The sequence below is a fragment of the Octopus bimaculoides genome, chromosome 1 (genome assembly GCF_046866305.1).
Source record: "Octopus bimaculoides isolate indiv1 chromosome 1, ASM4686630v1, whole genome shotgun sequence".
In the NCBI taxonomy this organism is placed as follows: domain Eukaryota; kingdom Metazoa; phylum Mollusca; class Cephalopoda; order Octopoda; family Octopodidae; genus Octopus; species Octopus bimaculoides.
The window spans coordinates 23,456,550-23,475,265 of record NC_142928.1 but is presented as its reverse complement, the minus strand read 5'-3'; the positions used below and the strand labels follow the sequence as shown (position 1 = coordinate 23,475,265).

General features: G+C 36.0%; 1 protein-coding gene across 14 annotated transcripts in view; it reads right to left on the bottom strand.

Moving 5' to 3' along the window:
- Positions 1 to 4,412: 4,412 nt before the first annotated feature.
- LOC106884182 (glutamate receptor-interacting protein 1) overlaps positions 4,413 to 18,716 on the bottom strand; it is a 542,605-nt gene continuing 528,301 nt past the window's right edge. For all 14 annotated transcript variants that reach the window (XM_089349488.1, XM_089349543.1, XM_089349474.1 and 11 more), the window contains 4 exons: positions 10,501 to 10,675; positions 8,727 to 9,352; positions 5,552 to 6,510; positions 4,413 to 5,425 (listed from right to left, as the gene is read on the bottom strand). In XM_089349488.1, coding sequence (XP_089205614.1) covers positions 6,343 to 6,510; positions 8,727 to 9,352; positions 10,501 to 10,675 — 969 coding nt within the window. In that variant the 3' untranslated portion in view covers positions 4,413 to 5,425; positions 5,552 to 6,342. The remainder of the gene's footprint in view (positions 5,426 to 5,551; positions 6,511 to 8,726; positions 9,353 to 10,500; positions 10,676 to 18,716) is intronic.

Here is an 18,716-nt window from a genome sequence, read left to right as displayed (position 1 = left end):
AGAAAATTACACTTAATGATTAAAAGAAAAGTAAAGTTAATCAAAGGGATATAAGTGTACAAACAGAAATGATCTATTGCCAACTGTGAGATTTATCTATATATATATTCAATTTATGAACAGGCCTATTGTAGAAAAATCATGTGTGTTGGCACTCCGTTGCTTACGACGTCGAGGGTTCCTATTGATCCAATCAACGGAACAGCCTGCTTGTGAAATTAACGTGCAAGTGGCTGAGCACTCCACAGACACGTGTACCCTTAACGTAGTTCTCGGGGATATTCATCGTGACACTGTGTGGCAAGGCTGACCCTTTGAATTACAGGCACAACAGAAACAGGAAGTAAGAGTGATAGAAAGTGGTGAAAGAGTACAGCAGGGTTCGCCATTACAAGTTTCCAACAAGCTAATCACGAATTCAATGTATTTCTGTATTTCTGACGGTGAATGTGACAAGGAAGGGCCTAACCTGATGCAGTGGGGACCTCATTTGTATAATGACATTCTTTTTCTCATCAATATTTAATATCTTACACTGATATAAACTGATGCATACAGACACATAAATATCATTATTTTGGCATGGGTTGGATAGTTTGGCAGCAACTGTTGAGCCAGAAGGCTGCACTAAGCTCTAGTATCTGCTTTGGCAAGGTTTCTACAGCTGGATACCCTACATAATGCCAAGCATTTTAGAGTGTATTGGGTGCATGTTTTTTATGGCACCAGCAATGGTGAGGTCACAAAGTACTTGCAAGTTAAGGTCCCTCAACTGCATGAGGCAGTGTAGAGGGATATATAAAAGTATGATATATATATATATATATATATATATATATATATATGATTGGCTTTTCTCAGTTTCTTTCTACCAAGTTTATTCACAAGGCTTTTGCTGCCCAGAGCAATAGCAGAAGATACTTGCCCAAGGTGCGACACAGTGGGACTGAACCTGAAACCAAGTGGTTGGAAAGCTAATTTCTGGACAACATAGCAATGCCTGTGTCTATAGCCATGTTTGTAGAATAAATAGAATACAAAATATTCCAAAATGGTTTCATATTTTGAGATTAGTTCAGGAAAAGTTAAAAAGAAATGTAAATTTGTAAATATATATTAGAGAAAACAAAAAGAAAAACCCATTCCTGGATTCAAAATATTTAGTATTTTGTTAATTATCAGTAAGAGTGAAATATATAACTTTTTACCAATATTGGGCCAAGAATTCTAATCTATATCTTCAACTCTTACTTGTTGCTGTTGTTCTGTCTTCACCAATATCATAATTCTGGTAATTTTTTTTTCATGACTCAAAAATTACTTTCGTTCAATATCTGAAGAAGTATGTTTTAAAATAAACAGCTGTTATTTATATATATATCATTAGTAAAATCATTTAAATAATTAAGCTACAAAACTTAAATGTACAGATATAGGTGCAGGCATGGCTATGTAGTAAGGAAGTGACCACGTAGTTTTAGGTTCAATCCCACAGCAAGGCACCTTGAGGAAGTGTCTTCTACTATAGCCCCAGGCTGACCAATACCTTGTGGGTGAATTTGGTAGATGGACACTGTGGAAGTCAATCATGTGTGCACATATATATATATATATATACATATATATATATATATATGTATATATATATATATATATATACTTGTTTCAGTCATTTGATTGTGGCCATGCTGGGGCACTGCCCTGAAATTTTAGTTGAATGTACGTAATTTTTTAAAGCCTGGTACTTACTATGCCAGTCTCTTTTGCCAAACCACTAAGTTACAGAGATGTAAACACACCAATACTGGTTGTCAAGCAGTGGCGGTGGACAAACACAAAGATACACACACACACACACAACATATATATATATACATAAACGACGGGCTTCTTTCAGTTTCCATCTACTAAATCCACTCACAAGTCTTTGGTCAGCCTGAAGCTATAGTAGAAGACACTTGCCCAAAGTTCTATGCTGTGGGACTGAACCCTGAACCATGTGGTTGGGAAGCAAGCTTCTTTCCACACAGCCACACCTGCACCTATGTGTGTGTGTGTCCCACCATTGCTTAACTGATGTTGGGTTGTTTATGTCCTCCATAACCTACCCCATAACCTAGCAGTTCACCTAAAGAGCCTCAAAAGAATAAGTACCTAATTTTAAAAATAAATATTGGGGTCAATTTGTTCAACTAAATCCTTCAAGAAGATACCCTCAGCATGGCTGAGGTCATCTAATGATTGAAACAAGTAAAAGAAGGCAAAAGAGGAGGATTGTATGGAATCACCTTTGTGTTCCTGTGGAGACCATTCAGAAATTTTTTGGCTTTATTTGTTTGAATGAAGGGGAAGAGCTGGCAGAATCAGTAGAGTATCAAAAGGAATGCCTTGTGGTATTTGTACCAGCAGTTTACATCCTGAGTTCAAATCTTGCTACAATTAACAAAGGCAGCGAGCTGGCAGAAATGTTAACACGCCAGGCGAAATGCTTAGCGGTATTTTGTCTACCGCTACGTTCTGAGTTCAAATTCCGCTGAGGTTGACTTTGCCTTTCAACCTTTCGGGGTCGATAAATTAAGTACCAGTTACGCACTGAGGTCGATGTAATTGACTTAATCCCTTGTTTGTCCCCTCTATGTTTAGCCCCTTGTGGGTAGTAAAGAAATAACAATTAACTTTGCCTTTCACCCTGCCTAGGATTGATAAAATAAAGTATCAGCCGAAGCTGAGTATTGTAGTGAATGATATTGATTACCTAATTTAGAATTCATTACTTGTTTGAAAGCAAAAATACCCATTTGTGAGTGAGTGACAGACAGAGAGAGAGAGAGAGCGTTTTAAACCTGGTCTTAAAACAACTTCCAAGGTTGGTTGTACAACTTTCTTTCAAGGATCAACTAAGCATAAGACGTTTCAATTCATGGAAAAAAAAAAAAGATTTAATAAAAGAAAATACTTAATTGTTCTTTATCTGTACCTCTTTTTCTCCTTCATAGTCTTTGTGCTTTTGTTTTAGTTTATTCTTTTATATAAAGTTTATTACAAACCCTCCTCATCCTGTCATGGTTTTTCAGCTTTACATGGATGTCTAAATGGATTAAATAAATATCTGAAATCATCAAGACATGTAAGAGAATTTCTTTAACCCTTTAGCATTTACCCCAGCCATACCAGACACAAATATTCTATGTGTCTTATGTTCAAGCCAGCCAGATCCAGCCTCTCGTGTCTACCCTACAATGTCATTCTAAAAATAAACAATCGCATCATCAAAATCTCAAAGCTGTGAGAGAATGTATTATTAATTCAAAATAATGTGAATAAATAAGCATTATATTTGATAAGTTATCTGAATGCTAAAGAGTTAAATCTCACAGAGCAAATGTAATTTACTATAGCATGGAGTTGACCCATTCTATGAGACCGAATTTGAGGAGACAGAAACTGTATAGAAGCTCATTGGGTGGATTGTACGTGTGATTCAAAGGCACAACCTTGTCACATGCTGTGTCATGATAATTCTGCCTGAGAATTACATTAATGGGTCAGGTTTTTTTGGAATACTCATCCACTTGCACATTAAATAAGTGAACAAGTAACTGTGTTGATCAAAAATCAATCTTTATCGTTGAGCAATGGAAGTCTGCTACCACTATACACAACATCCTATATCACTCCTTCTGTCTGTACTGGATTTTAGATTTAAGAACTTTTGCTCTCAGAGTGGTTGGCGTTAGGAAGGGCATGCAGCTGTAGAAACTCTGCCAAATCAGATTGGAGCCTGGTGTAGCTATCTGGTTCACCAGTCCTCAGTCAAATCGTCCAACCCATGCTAGCATGTAAAGCAGACATTAAACGATGATGATGATGCATTCACGTATTTGGTTGAAGAGACTTATAGTGATGTGGTTAAGAAGTTCGTTTCACAGTCACATGGTTCCAAAATCAAAAGTACAGTATGGTACTTTGCAGCAAGTACCATTGTGTCAAGCAACTTAAGTGTTGGTATTGAAACTGGACCACTGAAACCTGTGAACTATACCTCTTTGTGAACGGTAGACACAATCCATCAACCAGTTTAACATGACAACCTAGCCTTTGGGTTCCTTTAACTAAGTCCAAGCTTACGAACATTGAGACCAAGGCCATGGTCTAAGGATAACATCTTCATGCAATGTTTCTTCTATTTGCAACAATCCAGCTGTTGTAATTTATCTCCCCTTTTTTCTTCCACTCTCTCGGAATCCCTAAATTGGTTATTGTGATGCCTTTCCATAAAAGAAAAAGCAAAAGAAAAAAACATTGATTTATGAAATTAAAAACGAAATTAGTAAAACAATATATATTTCAATCTTTATGTGAATGAAAGATAGGAAAAAAGAAATACCAAAAAGGATGGAACATCAAACTAGTACAGTTTTGATTTTTTTTTTTTATATATATTTATTTTGTGAGCAAAGTCACATCAAACATTTTCCAGTATTCAAATTTAAGAAATGTGGAGGACAGACATTATGGCATGAAATTTTCCATTACAAAAAAAGATTTATTTGAGTTTGTAAATGATCCCCAACTTAAATTAATCAAAATGATGATGAAACAACTTTTGGGGAAAAAATTTTGGAAACACTTTTTTTTTTGTTTATACTGGATGGTTTTTTTTTTTTTGGTCTTTTTCTTTTGTTGTTTTTAATCATTCATGGTCAAGGCAGACCCAAATGTTATGAGGAGGACAACTGAAAAGCAAATCTGGCAGCAAGAATGAAAAAGTTTGTCGCAGAAACAGAATATACTGTAGGAATCGATGACTGTAAGAATGCAAGCTTGTTTTTGTTTAATTATGACAAATAGTTATGATTTTTTTTTTGTTATGTTTCATAGAACTCTTTTTCTAGTTACTTACTGACAATATGAAGGCCATTCCTGCAAAGAAAAAAAATAACAACACACACACACACACAGAAATATACAGATATAACTAAACATTCACAGCAATATACATTTGGTTAATTGTCCAAACATTACAAATTTGTGTTGATAACACATATTTGAAAGGCCATCAATTATCAATAGGAACCATTTCTTAAGAGTTCAGTTCCATGGCCTCTTCTTTATTTCTTTTCTGCCACTGAATATCATTTTGTTGACTGAGTATTGTTCTGTGGAATTTATTTTATATCTAATTTAAAATTCAGTTCAATGGAGAGAGAGAGAGAGAGAAACAGCTTCATAGCTTCATCAGCAAGCTGTGTAAGATGGAGTTTGCACACACACACATATCAGTTAACCCTTTTGCTACCATATTTCTGTTGTAATACATTACCTTTGTTTCAATTAATTTGGAAAATAATGATGAATTTGTAGTGGCGCAAAGTTATAGCCGCCATTGAGGTAGTACTATTCTGCGCATGCGCAGGGGACTTCACTACCGGAAGCCTCTCGAGTTGCGCATGCGTAGTAAAACTCTTACTTAAAGAGAGAGTTTTACTACGCATGCGCAACTCGAGGGGCTTCCGGTGGTGAAGTCCCCTGCGCATGCGCAGAATAGTACTTCCTCAATGGCGGCTATAATTTCGCGCCACTACAAATTTATTCAAATAAATTTGTCATTATTAAGCTGGAGTTAGGAACATAAATTAACATGAAATTTCAATGGAAGGTTTTAATTTATATCACTTTAAAACAGGAAGATTATATCAAAGAACCAAGGACAGTCTCAGTTGGATTGGTACCAAAAGAGTTAAGCAATTTTCACACTCATGTAGTGTCCCACATGAATATGAAAAAATACTGGTGTAGAAAGTTTGGTTAAGTCATTAGCTTGTAAGCACCGTCTCTTCTATTGCTACTTTCAAAGTCAATTAACTCTGGTCTTAATTACTGTACATGATTTACTGCTGCTCTTACAAGATTAAAAAAAAAAAAAAAAATCTTGTCTTCATTTCTTCCTTTGATTGATTCCTGTAAAATCATTTCTTTAAACGTTCACCAAACGGCAAATGATGAATAAATAATTTTTTTTATAAAATTAAAAAAAATAAACAAAACAAACAACAATAACACACACTTCTCTCTCTCGTTCTCTCTCGGGGATGTTTGTTAAGTAACATATATGTAAGATTATCTCACATATTCCCTTCCTCGTTTTGACAGATGTTTACTTAGCAATCTAAAACATTTTCTTTGCTGGGTTTGAAAATTAGATTGTTTCCGGTATATTCCTGGAGTACAAAGTATGAGACACAGATTAATCCCAAAAATCTCATAGCAAGCTCAATGAGTTTCATGTTTTAAAAAAATGAGGGCTTGAAAATTGGTATAGAATTAGTCTTTTCTTATATTTCATAAAGATTTCAAAGGTTTCTTATTATTTAACATATAAGCTCTCCCTTCATTTGATGCGTCTGCCAGAGGATTTCGGCTTACAACCAACTCTAGATAGCTGCCAGCCTCAGCAATAACTGGTACTACAAGACGGCAATCAAAATCTCGAGTTTTCACATTATTCACCTGAAATCAGAAAAAGAGGTAATAATTATAATAACAATAATGGTTTCAAATGTTGGCACTAGGCCAGCAATTTCAGGGTAGGGGGTTAGTCAATTACATTAATCTCAGCGTTCAACTGGTACTTATTTTATCAACTCCCAAAAGGATAAAAGGCAAAGTTGACCACAACAGGATTTGAACTCAGAACGTAAAGCCCGAAAAAATATCACTAAGCATCTTGTCAGGCATACTAATGATTCTGCAAGCTCATCACCTTAATAATAATAATAATAATAATAATAATAATAATGCTACAAATTCTGACATGAGGCCAACAATTCTAGGGAGAGGGGCTTAATCAATTACATCAACTCCAGTATTTGACTAGTGCTTATTTTATCAACCATCAACCCCGAAAGGATGAAAAGCAAAGTCAACCTTGGTGGAATTTGAACTCAGAATGTAAAGAGTCGGAAAAAAAGCTGCTAAGAATTTTGTCCAACTCACTAAATAATAATAATAATAATCATTTCTACTATAAGCACAAGGCTTTCTGGGAGGGGACCAGTTGATTACACTGACCCCCCCCCCCCCGTTTCACTGGTACTTAATTTATCAACTCCGAAAGAGTGGAAGGCAAAGTCAACCTCGGCGGAATTGAGACTCAGAATGAAGTGACAGACAAAATACTGCTAAGCGTTTCATCCAGTGTGCTAATGATTCTGCTAATGATGATGATAGGCGTAGGAGTGGCTATGTGGTAAGTAGGTTGCTTATGAACCACATGGTTCTGGGTTCAGTCCCACTGCGTGGCACCTTGGGCAAGTGTCTTCTACTATAGCCTCGGGCTGACCAAAGCCTTGTGAGTGGATTTGGTAGACGGAAACTGAAAGAAGCCCGTCGTATGTATACGTATGTACATGTGTGTGTGTTTGTCTCAAAGAAGCCCGTCATATATATATATGGTTGCTTACGAACCACATAGTTCTGGGTTCAGTCCCACTGCATGGCACCTTGGGCAAGTGTCTTCTACTATAGCCTCGGGCTGACCAAAGCCTTGTGAGTGGATTTGGTAGACGGAAACTGAAAGAAGCCCGTCGTATATATACATGTATGTGTGTGTATATGTTTGTGTGTCTGTGTTTGTCCCCCCCATCATCGCTTGACAACCGATGCTGGTGTGTTTACATCCTCGTAACTTAGCGGTTCGGCATAAGAGACTGATAGAATAAGTACTAGGCTTACAAAGAATAAGTCCTGGGGTCGATTTGCTCGACTAAAAGGCGGTGCTCCAACATGGCCACAGTCAAATGACTGAAACAAGTAAAAGAGTAAAAGAGAGGATGATAATAAACTTAGCTGGAGACAGAATACTAACGCAAAACTGGAAAAAAAAAAGACCCAACTGGAGAGAAACAGTAAAGAGAGCCCAGTTTTAGAACAGAAGTGAAAAGTCATTGATGGTTTATACTCGACAGGAAGCAAAGGGTCTAAATAAGTAATGTTTACGGAAAGAAACATTTTTTCATTTGTCTTACTGAGGCACAGGAGTGGCTGTGTGGTAAGTAACTTTTTTACCAACCACATGGTTCTGGGTTCAGTCCCACTGCATGGCACTTTGGGCAAGTGTCTTCTACTATAGCCTCAGGCCGACCAAAGCCTTGTGAGTGAATCTGGTAGACGGAAACTGAAAGAGGCCCGTTGTATATATACATGTATCTGTGTGTATATGTTTGTGTGTCTGTGTTTGTCTGAAAGAAGCCCGTCATATATATATATATATATATATATATATATATATGTATGTGTGTGTATATGTTTGTGTGTATATGTTTGTCCCCCCAACATCACTTGACAACCAATGCTGGTGTGTTTACATCCCCGTAACTTAGCGGTTCGGCAAAAGAGACCAATATAATAAGTACTAGGCTTACAAAGAAGAAGTCCTAGGGTCGATTTGCTCGACTAAAGGCAGTGCTCCAGCATGGCCACAGTCAAATGACTGAAACAAGTAAAAGAGTAAAAGAGATGATGATAATAAACTTAGCTGGAAGCAGAATACTAAAGCAAAACTGAAAAAAAAAAAAAAAAAAAAGACCCAACTGGAGCGAAACAGTAAAGAGAGCCCAGGTTTGAGAATAGAAGAGAAAAGTCATTGATGGTTTATACTCGACAGGAAGCAAAGGGTCTAACATAAGTAATGTTTATGGAAAGAAACATTTTAAAAATTGTCATACCTGAAGAATCCGGTCATATTGCAAGAGACCAGATTTCTCTGCCAGACTTCCAGGCCTAATAGCGCTGATATACACTCCCTTTTCATACATTCCTTCTGATAAGCTGAAACCGAAATCTTCTGTGGCATTTTCTTTAACGATCGTAAACTTGTGAAGTTCAATTGGGGTAGGGGAAAAAATGGTTTGTACCTGCTCATCGAATGTCGCTGGTACTAAATCGGTACATGTGTTTGTATGAGATGAAGCTACTTTACTAGTATTGTGGCAATTGGTGTTGATGTTACTATCGTTGCCCTGGGCACAGTGGCAGTTGCTTTTCTTTGGTTTCCGTCTCCCTTCACGGGATCGTATCTTATGTAGACTCGCAACGCTCCTTTGCCTAAGACTTGCGCCTATCTGTCGTAGCATCTCTGAGGTGTCAGTGTTTTCAAGGTCATCGCATGTCCTTGACCATTCGTCAGCCTTCTCGTTATCACTGCTGTCCTCGTAACTTTGGTTGCTCTCATTGTCCTGCCATCCATCATCAGTGTAGTGGTGATGGGTAGAGTTGCCTTCCATGCTACCGTCTGCCTCTGAAGATGACTCTATGGAATCTGGATAACTGCGGAAATCAGCTGGTAATGTGGCTGCAAACAAAAGAAATTCACCGAGTTAAGAATGCATTATGCCAAACGGTATTTAATTCTTTCATCATCATCATCATCATTGTCGTCGTCGTTTAACGTCCGCTTTCCATGCTAGCATGGGTTAGACGATTTGACTGAGGACTGGTGGACCAGGAGGCGACACCAGGCTCCAATCTGATCTGGCAGAGTTTCTACAGCTGGATGCCCTTCCTAACGCCAACCACTCCAAGAGTGTAGTGGGTGCTTTTACGTGCCACCGGCACAAAGGCCAGTCAAGCGGTACTGGCGACGGCCACGCTCGAAATGGTGTATTTTATGTGCCACCTGGACAGATTCCATTTTAATAAATAAAGCACCAAACTATGTTACAAAATAACAATTCATTAATTCCATTAATTAAAAAATTGAAATTAATTTCAGGCAATTAATATAGGCACAGGAGTGGCTGTGTGGTAAGTAGCTTGCTTACCAACCATATGGTTCCAGGTTCATTTCCACTGTGTGGCACCTTGGGCAAGTGTCTTCTACTATAGCCTCGGACCGACCAAAGCCTTGTGAGTGGATTTGGTAGACGGAAACTGAAAGAAGCCCGTCGTATATATGTATATGTGTGTGTGTGTATATGTTTGTGTGTCTGTGTTTGTCCCAACAAAACTCCTTGTAACAGCAAAGATGAACTGAAGGCTAGGATTATGGCAGCATTCACCAACTTAAACAAGGAGACCATCCAGAAGAGTTGCAGGAGATTCTGAAGTCGTCTGGAGGTTGAAGGAGGCCTATGGTTGAAGCCAATGGCGATTTTATTGAATAAATTTACTCTTTAGTATTTCAAGATATTTTTATGTAATTTTGGTAAATATATCTGTTAGAATGAGATGTCAGTGATATTTTCACCTTAGCATAATTTAGACAGCAGTTTATTAATCACACCCTGTATATTACACACACACACATACATATATATATTGTCTGCACACACTGACCAATGCTTTTAATACACAGCTGACCCACAAGTTATGGCTTCAAGAATCTGCTCATATGCAAGATTAAAAACTAAATTTAGAAATTCTAATATACAAAACATTGATATGACATTGAAAAAAATGATATACATGCATGCTTATCAGTTCTCATAAACAGTCTCTTACCTGATTTATCTGGACTGTGGTTTATACTGCTGCTGCCATTTTTGGTCACAAGAACGGTATGTATATTTGAATTCTGATTGAAACTCTCTAACCCAGAACTTCCCCAAGACTCCAAAGCACTGTCCACACTTGGAATGGGAGTAGCAGTTTTGTGGGAATAATCTTCACGTTCAACCTGCAAATATTACAAGACACAGGCATGTATATACATACATATATATATATATATATATACACACACACACACACATGCATGTATGTGTGCATGTGTATATATGCACATACACAATATATAATTTTGTTAATGGATATATACATATATATATATATACTAAGCAAAATATAAGTTAGAGGTTATGCAACCATCTAAGCGATAGATGTATCCATAGGCAGACATCCTGGTGTATTATCTTACTATGTATAGTCCTAGCTATAAGGTATACAGTAGTAGGTAATTTAAAGGTAAAATCATTTCTTTTCTTTTCTATATATATATATATATATATATATATATAGACAAACACACACATACATATACAGGGTGTCCACAAAGTTTGGGTACATGGGGATTAACACATACTTTAAGAAATTATTATTTCTTATATTTAATTGTTTACGTTATGATTTTATTTACTCCATGTACCCAGACTTTGTGGACACCCTGTATATACATATACACACACACACTCATATATATACATACATCTTCATTTAATATCCATCTTAAAGTCCATTTTCCATGCTGGCATGGGTTGGATGGTTTGACAGGAGCTGGTAAGGTCAGGAACTGCACCAGGCCCATCTTCTGTTCTGGCATAGTTTCTACAGCTGGATGCCCTTCCTAACATCAACCACTTTACAGAGTGTACTGAGTGCCTTTTATATGGCACCAGCACCAGTGCTTTTTTTATATGGCACCAGCACCAGTATTTACACACACACACACACATATATCCATTAAAACTAAAAACATTTTTGGTTAATTATTCACAATTTGTTATTCTTTCAGTATGATTTTACAAAATTAATCATTGAACTGGTTTCTAATAGCATCCAGTTTAAGTAGCTTCAACAAACCAAACCTCATCTTAGAATTAGTTGAATTAATATGCAACTTAAATATTCTATTAGAAACCAAAATCCAAACAAAATAATTCCAAAGTGTTAGTCAGCTAACACAGCAATGAAATAAGAAACACCAAATATATATATATATATATATATATATATATATATATATATATATATATACAGTAATGCCTCGATATATGAGTGAATTCATTCCTGGGGAAAACTCAGAAAGCAAAAACTCATAAGAAGAAAATAAAACTGCTAAAAGCTTGTAAACCCGGGGTCGCATAAAGCAGATCCTCGTAAAGTGAGGTATTACTGTGTGTGTATATATATATATATATATATATATATATATATATATATATATATATATATATATATATATATATATATGTATGTATGTATATATAATTGCAATTTAGAAATTCATGCAAATAATGATGGATTTAGTTCAAGGTGTTTTTCAAGTAGTGATAACTCATTCTCTTCTTTTTAGTCTAATGTTTTCATATCATTCTTTATAAATAGGATCCTTATAAATTAGATCAAAACCCAGACAAATCTGTTAGCTTTAGACCAGTGGTTCTCAACCAGGGTCCATTTGACTCTTGGGGATTCATATATGATTTTGTTGTTAAAATTTATGTAAAATAAATTGCTTATATATCAACAATACACCAAATGTTTTCACAATTTTTTTAATACAATTCCTAATAATATTTAATTCATTATCATTATCATCATCATCGTTTAACATCCGTTTTCCATGCTGGCATGTGTTGGATGGTTTGACTGAGGTCTGGAGAGCCAGCAGCTGCACCAGGCTCCAATCTGACTGGGCAATGTTTCTACAGCTGGATGTCCTTCCTAATGCCAACCACTCCAAGGGTGTAGTGGGTGCTTTTTACATGCCACCGGCACAGGAGCCAGTCAGGCGGGCCTGGCATTGATCACATTCGAATAGTGCTTTTTACATGCCACTGGCATGGGGGCCAGTCAGTGGGTACTGGCACCGGCCACGTTCGGCTGGTGCTTTTTACATGCCACCGGCATGAGAACCAGTCAGCAGGTACTACAATAAAACTTTTTAAACACTGAACGGCTATGAGAGTCCACCTGAGTAAAATAGGAATCAAATAGTCCCAAAGTAAAAAATGGTTGAGAACCACTACTTTAGACAGTTATAGCATAATAAGTGACTTATATATGATTTTGTTTATTTTTAGTATCATTGGCAAAGAACTGAGAGTATATGATACAAATGTAAAGAATTAGATCAGGTGTTTTAAATGTCAAGTTTAATATATCTCTTTATTTCTGTGTTGAAAACATACTGAAATAAATACCAGTAACATACTTGTGACTAAATCAATTTACCAAACACATTTGTATAAAATCAATATATTAGAAGATGCATAGTAATCAGTCTATCATCAAATAAGATGCATAAATATAATTTGTAGCTTAGTCTGAAGTGAGCACCAAATGAACAAACTTATGGTGAAAGTCATTCCAGCCATGACCAATCCATTTATATTTCAAGCAGCATATTTACAACTGTTATTCAATGTATCCTTTCTGTTTTTATTTTTTTGTTAAAGACAGATGGGGTACACTTTGAGGAAGATTTAGCTGCTGTTTCTAGCAAGTTAGGAGACCATGTAGAGACTCTGTCACTGGCTCATAATAAGTTATATTTATTGTATTTTATTTTATTTTCTCTCTGAAACATAAGAATACACTTTTCCACAATGTTAAACAATTTTATTCATATTTGCAGATTTCACTGATTATTAGTGACACTGGCCAACTATGTTTTCCCAAGACTACATATATTTAAAAATAATTCTACCACTAAACCATTGTTTTAACTAATGAGTGTTGTTATGTCTGATGATAACGATGGTGATGATGGTGGTAGTAGGGCTAATGGGGATGAGGCTGGATGATGATTATGAATAAAGAATGATAACGAAGTCGGGTGAAATTTCCTCACTTCATTCATCATGCTTGTATAATTAGAGGGGAAAATGTTAATTTTTGTAGTTTTATGGATTTTATTCGTAATTCAGAGTTACTTTGACTGAAAAATGACGCTGTGACCTCACTTATTGTATTTAGAATATTAATTCCGATTTTTTAATCCAAGAAATTTGGAATTGTGTAAATGTATGAATTTTAAACATACACACACACAGAGAAAAATCTGCCTTTTATAGATAAGATTAACAGGTAAACAAACATTTATAATCATTTCTTCAGAGATATATGATAAAATAAAAGCTAAAAGAAAAAACAACAACCACTCAGTGAGTTTTGTTAGAGTTTCAAGTTATTACAAGAAAATATAAACACATATAACATTGCTATTAAAGATCAGTGTTAAAGACAAATTTTAGTTTTGTAAAAATATGCATTCACATAAAACCCAGTTATCTTTCTTTTTTATACAATTCTGTGAACATTATGAATCAATCGATTAGTGTACTTGTGTTCTGAAAGTAAGTCGATAAAATAATAATCGTAATAGTCTTTTCTACTCTAGGAACAAGGCCTGAAATTTTTGGGAAGGCGGGGAGCAGTCGATTAGATCAATCCCAGTATGCAACTGGTACTTAATTTATCGACCCCAAAAGGATGAAAGGCAAAGTCGACCTGAGTGGAATTTGAACTCAGATGAAATACCACTAAACATTTCACCTGGTGTGATAACGTTTCTGCCAGCTCACCACCTTAAAATATTTTTTTCTACTCTAGGCACAAGGCCTGAAATTTTTGGAGAGGGTGCAAGCAGATTATATCAACCCCAGTACGCAACTGATAATTAATTTATCGACCCCAAAAGGATGAAAAGCAAAGCTGACCTCGGCGGAATTTGAACTCAGAATGTAAAAACAGACGAAATACTGCTAAGCATTTTGCCCGGCGTGCTAACATTTCTGCCAGCTCGCTGCCTTATAATAATCATAACATTGTTGTTGATAATAATAACAATCCATTCTGCTATAGGGAGAAGGCCTGAAATTTTAGCAGAGGGGGGGGGGGGGGCTGGTCAGTTGCATTGACCACAGTGGCTTAACTGGTACTTATTTCATCAACCCTGAAAGGACAAAGGGCAGTCAACCTCAGCAGACCTTTAACACAGAATGCACAGCTTACCACCTTAATACTTCTTGTGTTAGCAGTGCGATGTTTTCACTTTTAAGTGTATCTCTACAGATTTTCTACAGAATTTAATGCCAGCACTGAAAATTACAATGTTTGTTTCATATACAAATATATCTGTGTAAACAATGTGATTGAACATAGAAAAATAGTAATAGGTATGTATGCATATTTCAAGAGTTATAATAATAATCTTTTCTACTATAGGCACAAGGCTTGGAATGGGTGGGGACAGGGATAGTTAATCACATCAACCCCAAGACTTGACTGGTTCTTAATTTTTCGCCCCCACCCCCACCAAAAGGATGAAAGGCAAAGCTTGGCCCCAGTGACAAAGTTGGCCAACGATTCTGCCAGCTCGCTGCCTTATAATAATAATAATAATAATAAATGCTTGTAAGGGTCAGATGAAATTTGTTGAGGCAGATTTTCTACAAATGGATGCCCTCCCTGTCACTAATCCTCACTTGTTTCTCTATGGCTGGATTTGTTTTCATGGAGGATTAAAAACGAACAACACTGCTTGTAGGACAGTGATTTTTATTTACAACTTTCAGGTTGTATCCTCGCGAGCACATACACATGCACACAGAGACAGACACAGGCACACATATACAAACAAAATATTATCACTTTAACATCCACTTCTCCATGCCTGCATGGGTTAGATAGGACTTGCTGAGGCAGGCTTTCTATAGCTAGGTGTCTTTCTTGTTGCCACTTCTCACTTGGGTCCCAGCAAAGTAATATGTCTCCATGACTTGACATGTTTTCATGGAAAATTGGAAATGACTGGCACCACTAATACAATAGTGACACTCGTTTACAACTATCATGCAATGCTATGATGAAACACAAACACACACACATATGATGAGCTTCTTTCAGTTATGTTTATATCATCATCGTCGTTTAACGTCCGCTTTCCATGCTAGCATGGGTTGGACGATTTGACTGAGGACTGGTGAAACCAGATGGCTACACCAGGCTCCAATCTGATCTGGCAGAGTTTCTACAGCTGGATGCCCTTCCTAACGTCAACCACTCCGAGAGTGTAGTGGGTGCTTTTACGTGCCACCAGCACGAAGGCCAGTCAGGTGGTACTGGCAACGGCCACACTCAAAATGGTGTATTTTACGTGCCACCTGCACAGGAGCCAGTTCGGCGGCACTAGCAAGATATATAGCCATATAATCATAATTGGTTCAATCACTTTTCTATGGTTGCACTGGTCAGACAGAATTCCTATGGCTGGATGCCTTTCCTGTCATCAACCCTTACTTGTTTCTGAACAAGGTGATATTCACCCACGGCCAGATGTGTTACACAGAAGATTGAAAACAAACGACATCACTTGTATGATGGTGGCACTTGCATACAACTATCATGTAATGTCAAGATATGGGCATACACATGAGCACAAACACACATATATGACTGGCTTCTTTCAGTCTCCATCAACTAAATCCACTGTCAAGGCTTTGATCAGTGAGACTGAACCAGAAACCGTATGGTTGGGAAGCGAGCTTCTTAACTACACAGATACGCGTGCACCTATATATATATATATATATATATATATATATATATATATATACACATGCTTGATTTTCTCCCCTCCATACACAAGCAAGCTTGTATCTGACTCATACACTGTTCACTTTCCAGACATTTGTACAATACTGCATATGCTTTATGCACACTTTTGACAAGTTGTAGTGCACCTGAGCACTGTATACAATAATTTCATTATTATTATCATTATTATTATTATTATTATTATTATTATCATACATACGTGCATACACACACAAGCATATGTTTATAACGATCATGATATATATATATATACATATATATATGTACGTTTTAATGGCTACATGATAGATATACCAACAAATGAATAGTTATCACCTTACAACTTATAATCATAACTACAGTATAAAAAAACTACTCGATCATACATTGATACAATATTATATTATCTCAACACAAGAGATTTTCTATAAATGTTGTAGCGAATAAAAACCGTATTAGGAAATGAATAGACACGTTATCGTTTAATATCTGGGCCAGATCCAAAACCTGGATGGGGGGAGGGGCAGAAAAAAAATTAAAAACACGTCAATTAAAGAAAAAATTATTATATTTAAATGGGAAGACCGTCGAGGGCCGCATGCAGCCCTTGGAGCCGCGGTTGAGAATCGCTGGTTTAGATCCTCGCTGATCTGCGTGCACCCCCATTAACTATGGTGAACACATTCTTATACAGCCGAATATGACTTCAGAGTTACTTCCCTTACACCAAACGGCCTGAAAAAAATGCAAGATAACGCAGGAGAGTTTGATATAAATTCCAACAGAACAATCAGGTCACTCCAGTTTGGTAAAAGCGTCAATGTGATAGCATATCTCCTATAAATTTTAAATCACCGCTAGTTCTCTTGTGATTACGTTGAAATAACAGTTAGTCTTTAGTTGAGATGACATACAAACATGCCATTTACCACAAACACATTCTCAGCACTGATCTTATACACAACTATCAATAAATGACATCCTCATAATTTTCATATTAAAATAACTCGCTTTAAATTTTGCTTAATCAGTACAGATAAAGAAAAAATTTAATACTGATTCCAACAATTGCAGTGTGGAAAGTGTTTATAAACCATTTAAGAAACACACAAAAACCATTAGATTCACTTCAACATTTAAATTTAATTTGCCACAATATTTTCGTTGCTTTGAGACCGCGACCTGTTCACTGACAAAATTCTGTGCTGCATAATACTGATTATTGTTAATTAACTTGGTCATTAGTATACACTACATATTGTTTTCCAATATTGGGACATGGCCAGTAGTTTTGGGGGTTGTGAGGATAAGTCGGTGGCATCTGAACTCAGAACATTAAGTCATGAAATGCCTCTAAGCATCTTGGTGTTCTAAAGATTCTGTCGCTCGCTACCTTAAGTACACACAACATCTTACTTACTTAATTTACAGTTCTTAAGTATTTATCATTAACAAACTCTTGCAGTTAATCTTGTATATTACTGAAGTAAATTACAGTTAAAACATTACGTATTTAAAGAATTGTAGAACTCATATTTTCCCATTATTTACATACCATGCAGACAATAAACCAGTTTATATTTGGTTTCAAAACAAAAGTTATGATAAAACTTGGAAGTTACACACTGGTTTAAAAACTTTTATGGAGAACTGCTTAACAGACAGAATGAAAGCAAACGATAAAAATCAGGAAGGAAGGAAGGAATTTAAAGAAATAAATATTAGGAAAATAAGTAAACAACAGTGTTAATAATAATTAATTGTAATTATATAAATTATCTGAAGCAAGCATTGTTTCAAGTAGATTGTAATAATGCATTTCTCATGAGCAAGTATAATGACTTCTACAGTGTTTTTTTAATGTGGTCATCAACTTGTAGTCATCCAAGAACATTCGCCATGTTCATGTCATTTGTCTTGGAGTACCAGCACAAACTATAGGCACAAGCCCTTCCACCTAACCAATCCATTGTGTACTGTTTTATATATATATATATATATATATATATATATATATATATATATATATATATATATATATATATATATGCATGTTTATGTATGTATGTGTGTATAATGCATATAAAATATTGTCATGTTAAAATCACAATATATATATATATATCTGAGTGGGGTGAACATTATCACTATGGTGATTCACAAGAATGACAGACATGCTTCACTTTTGTTGAGGCTTGTCAATGTTACGCATCTGATTTTCAACTGCTTAAATGATATTTATGCCTTGATATAAAGGAAATTGAATAAAACATTCACTGGTATTATGGTATTTTGCCAGACTGTAGAAAAACTCAGTGTACACAATTAAAACAACATTTCTACAGCATCAGGTTTTCTAGTGGTGTGTACATTTCTAGTATGAAACACTATTTTAATAT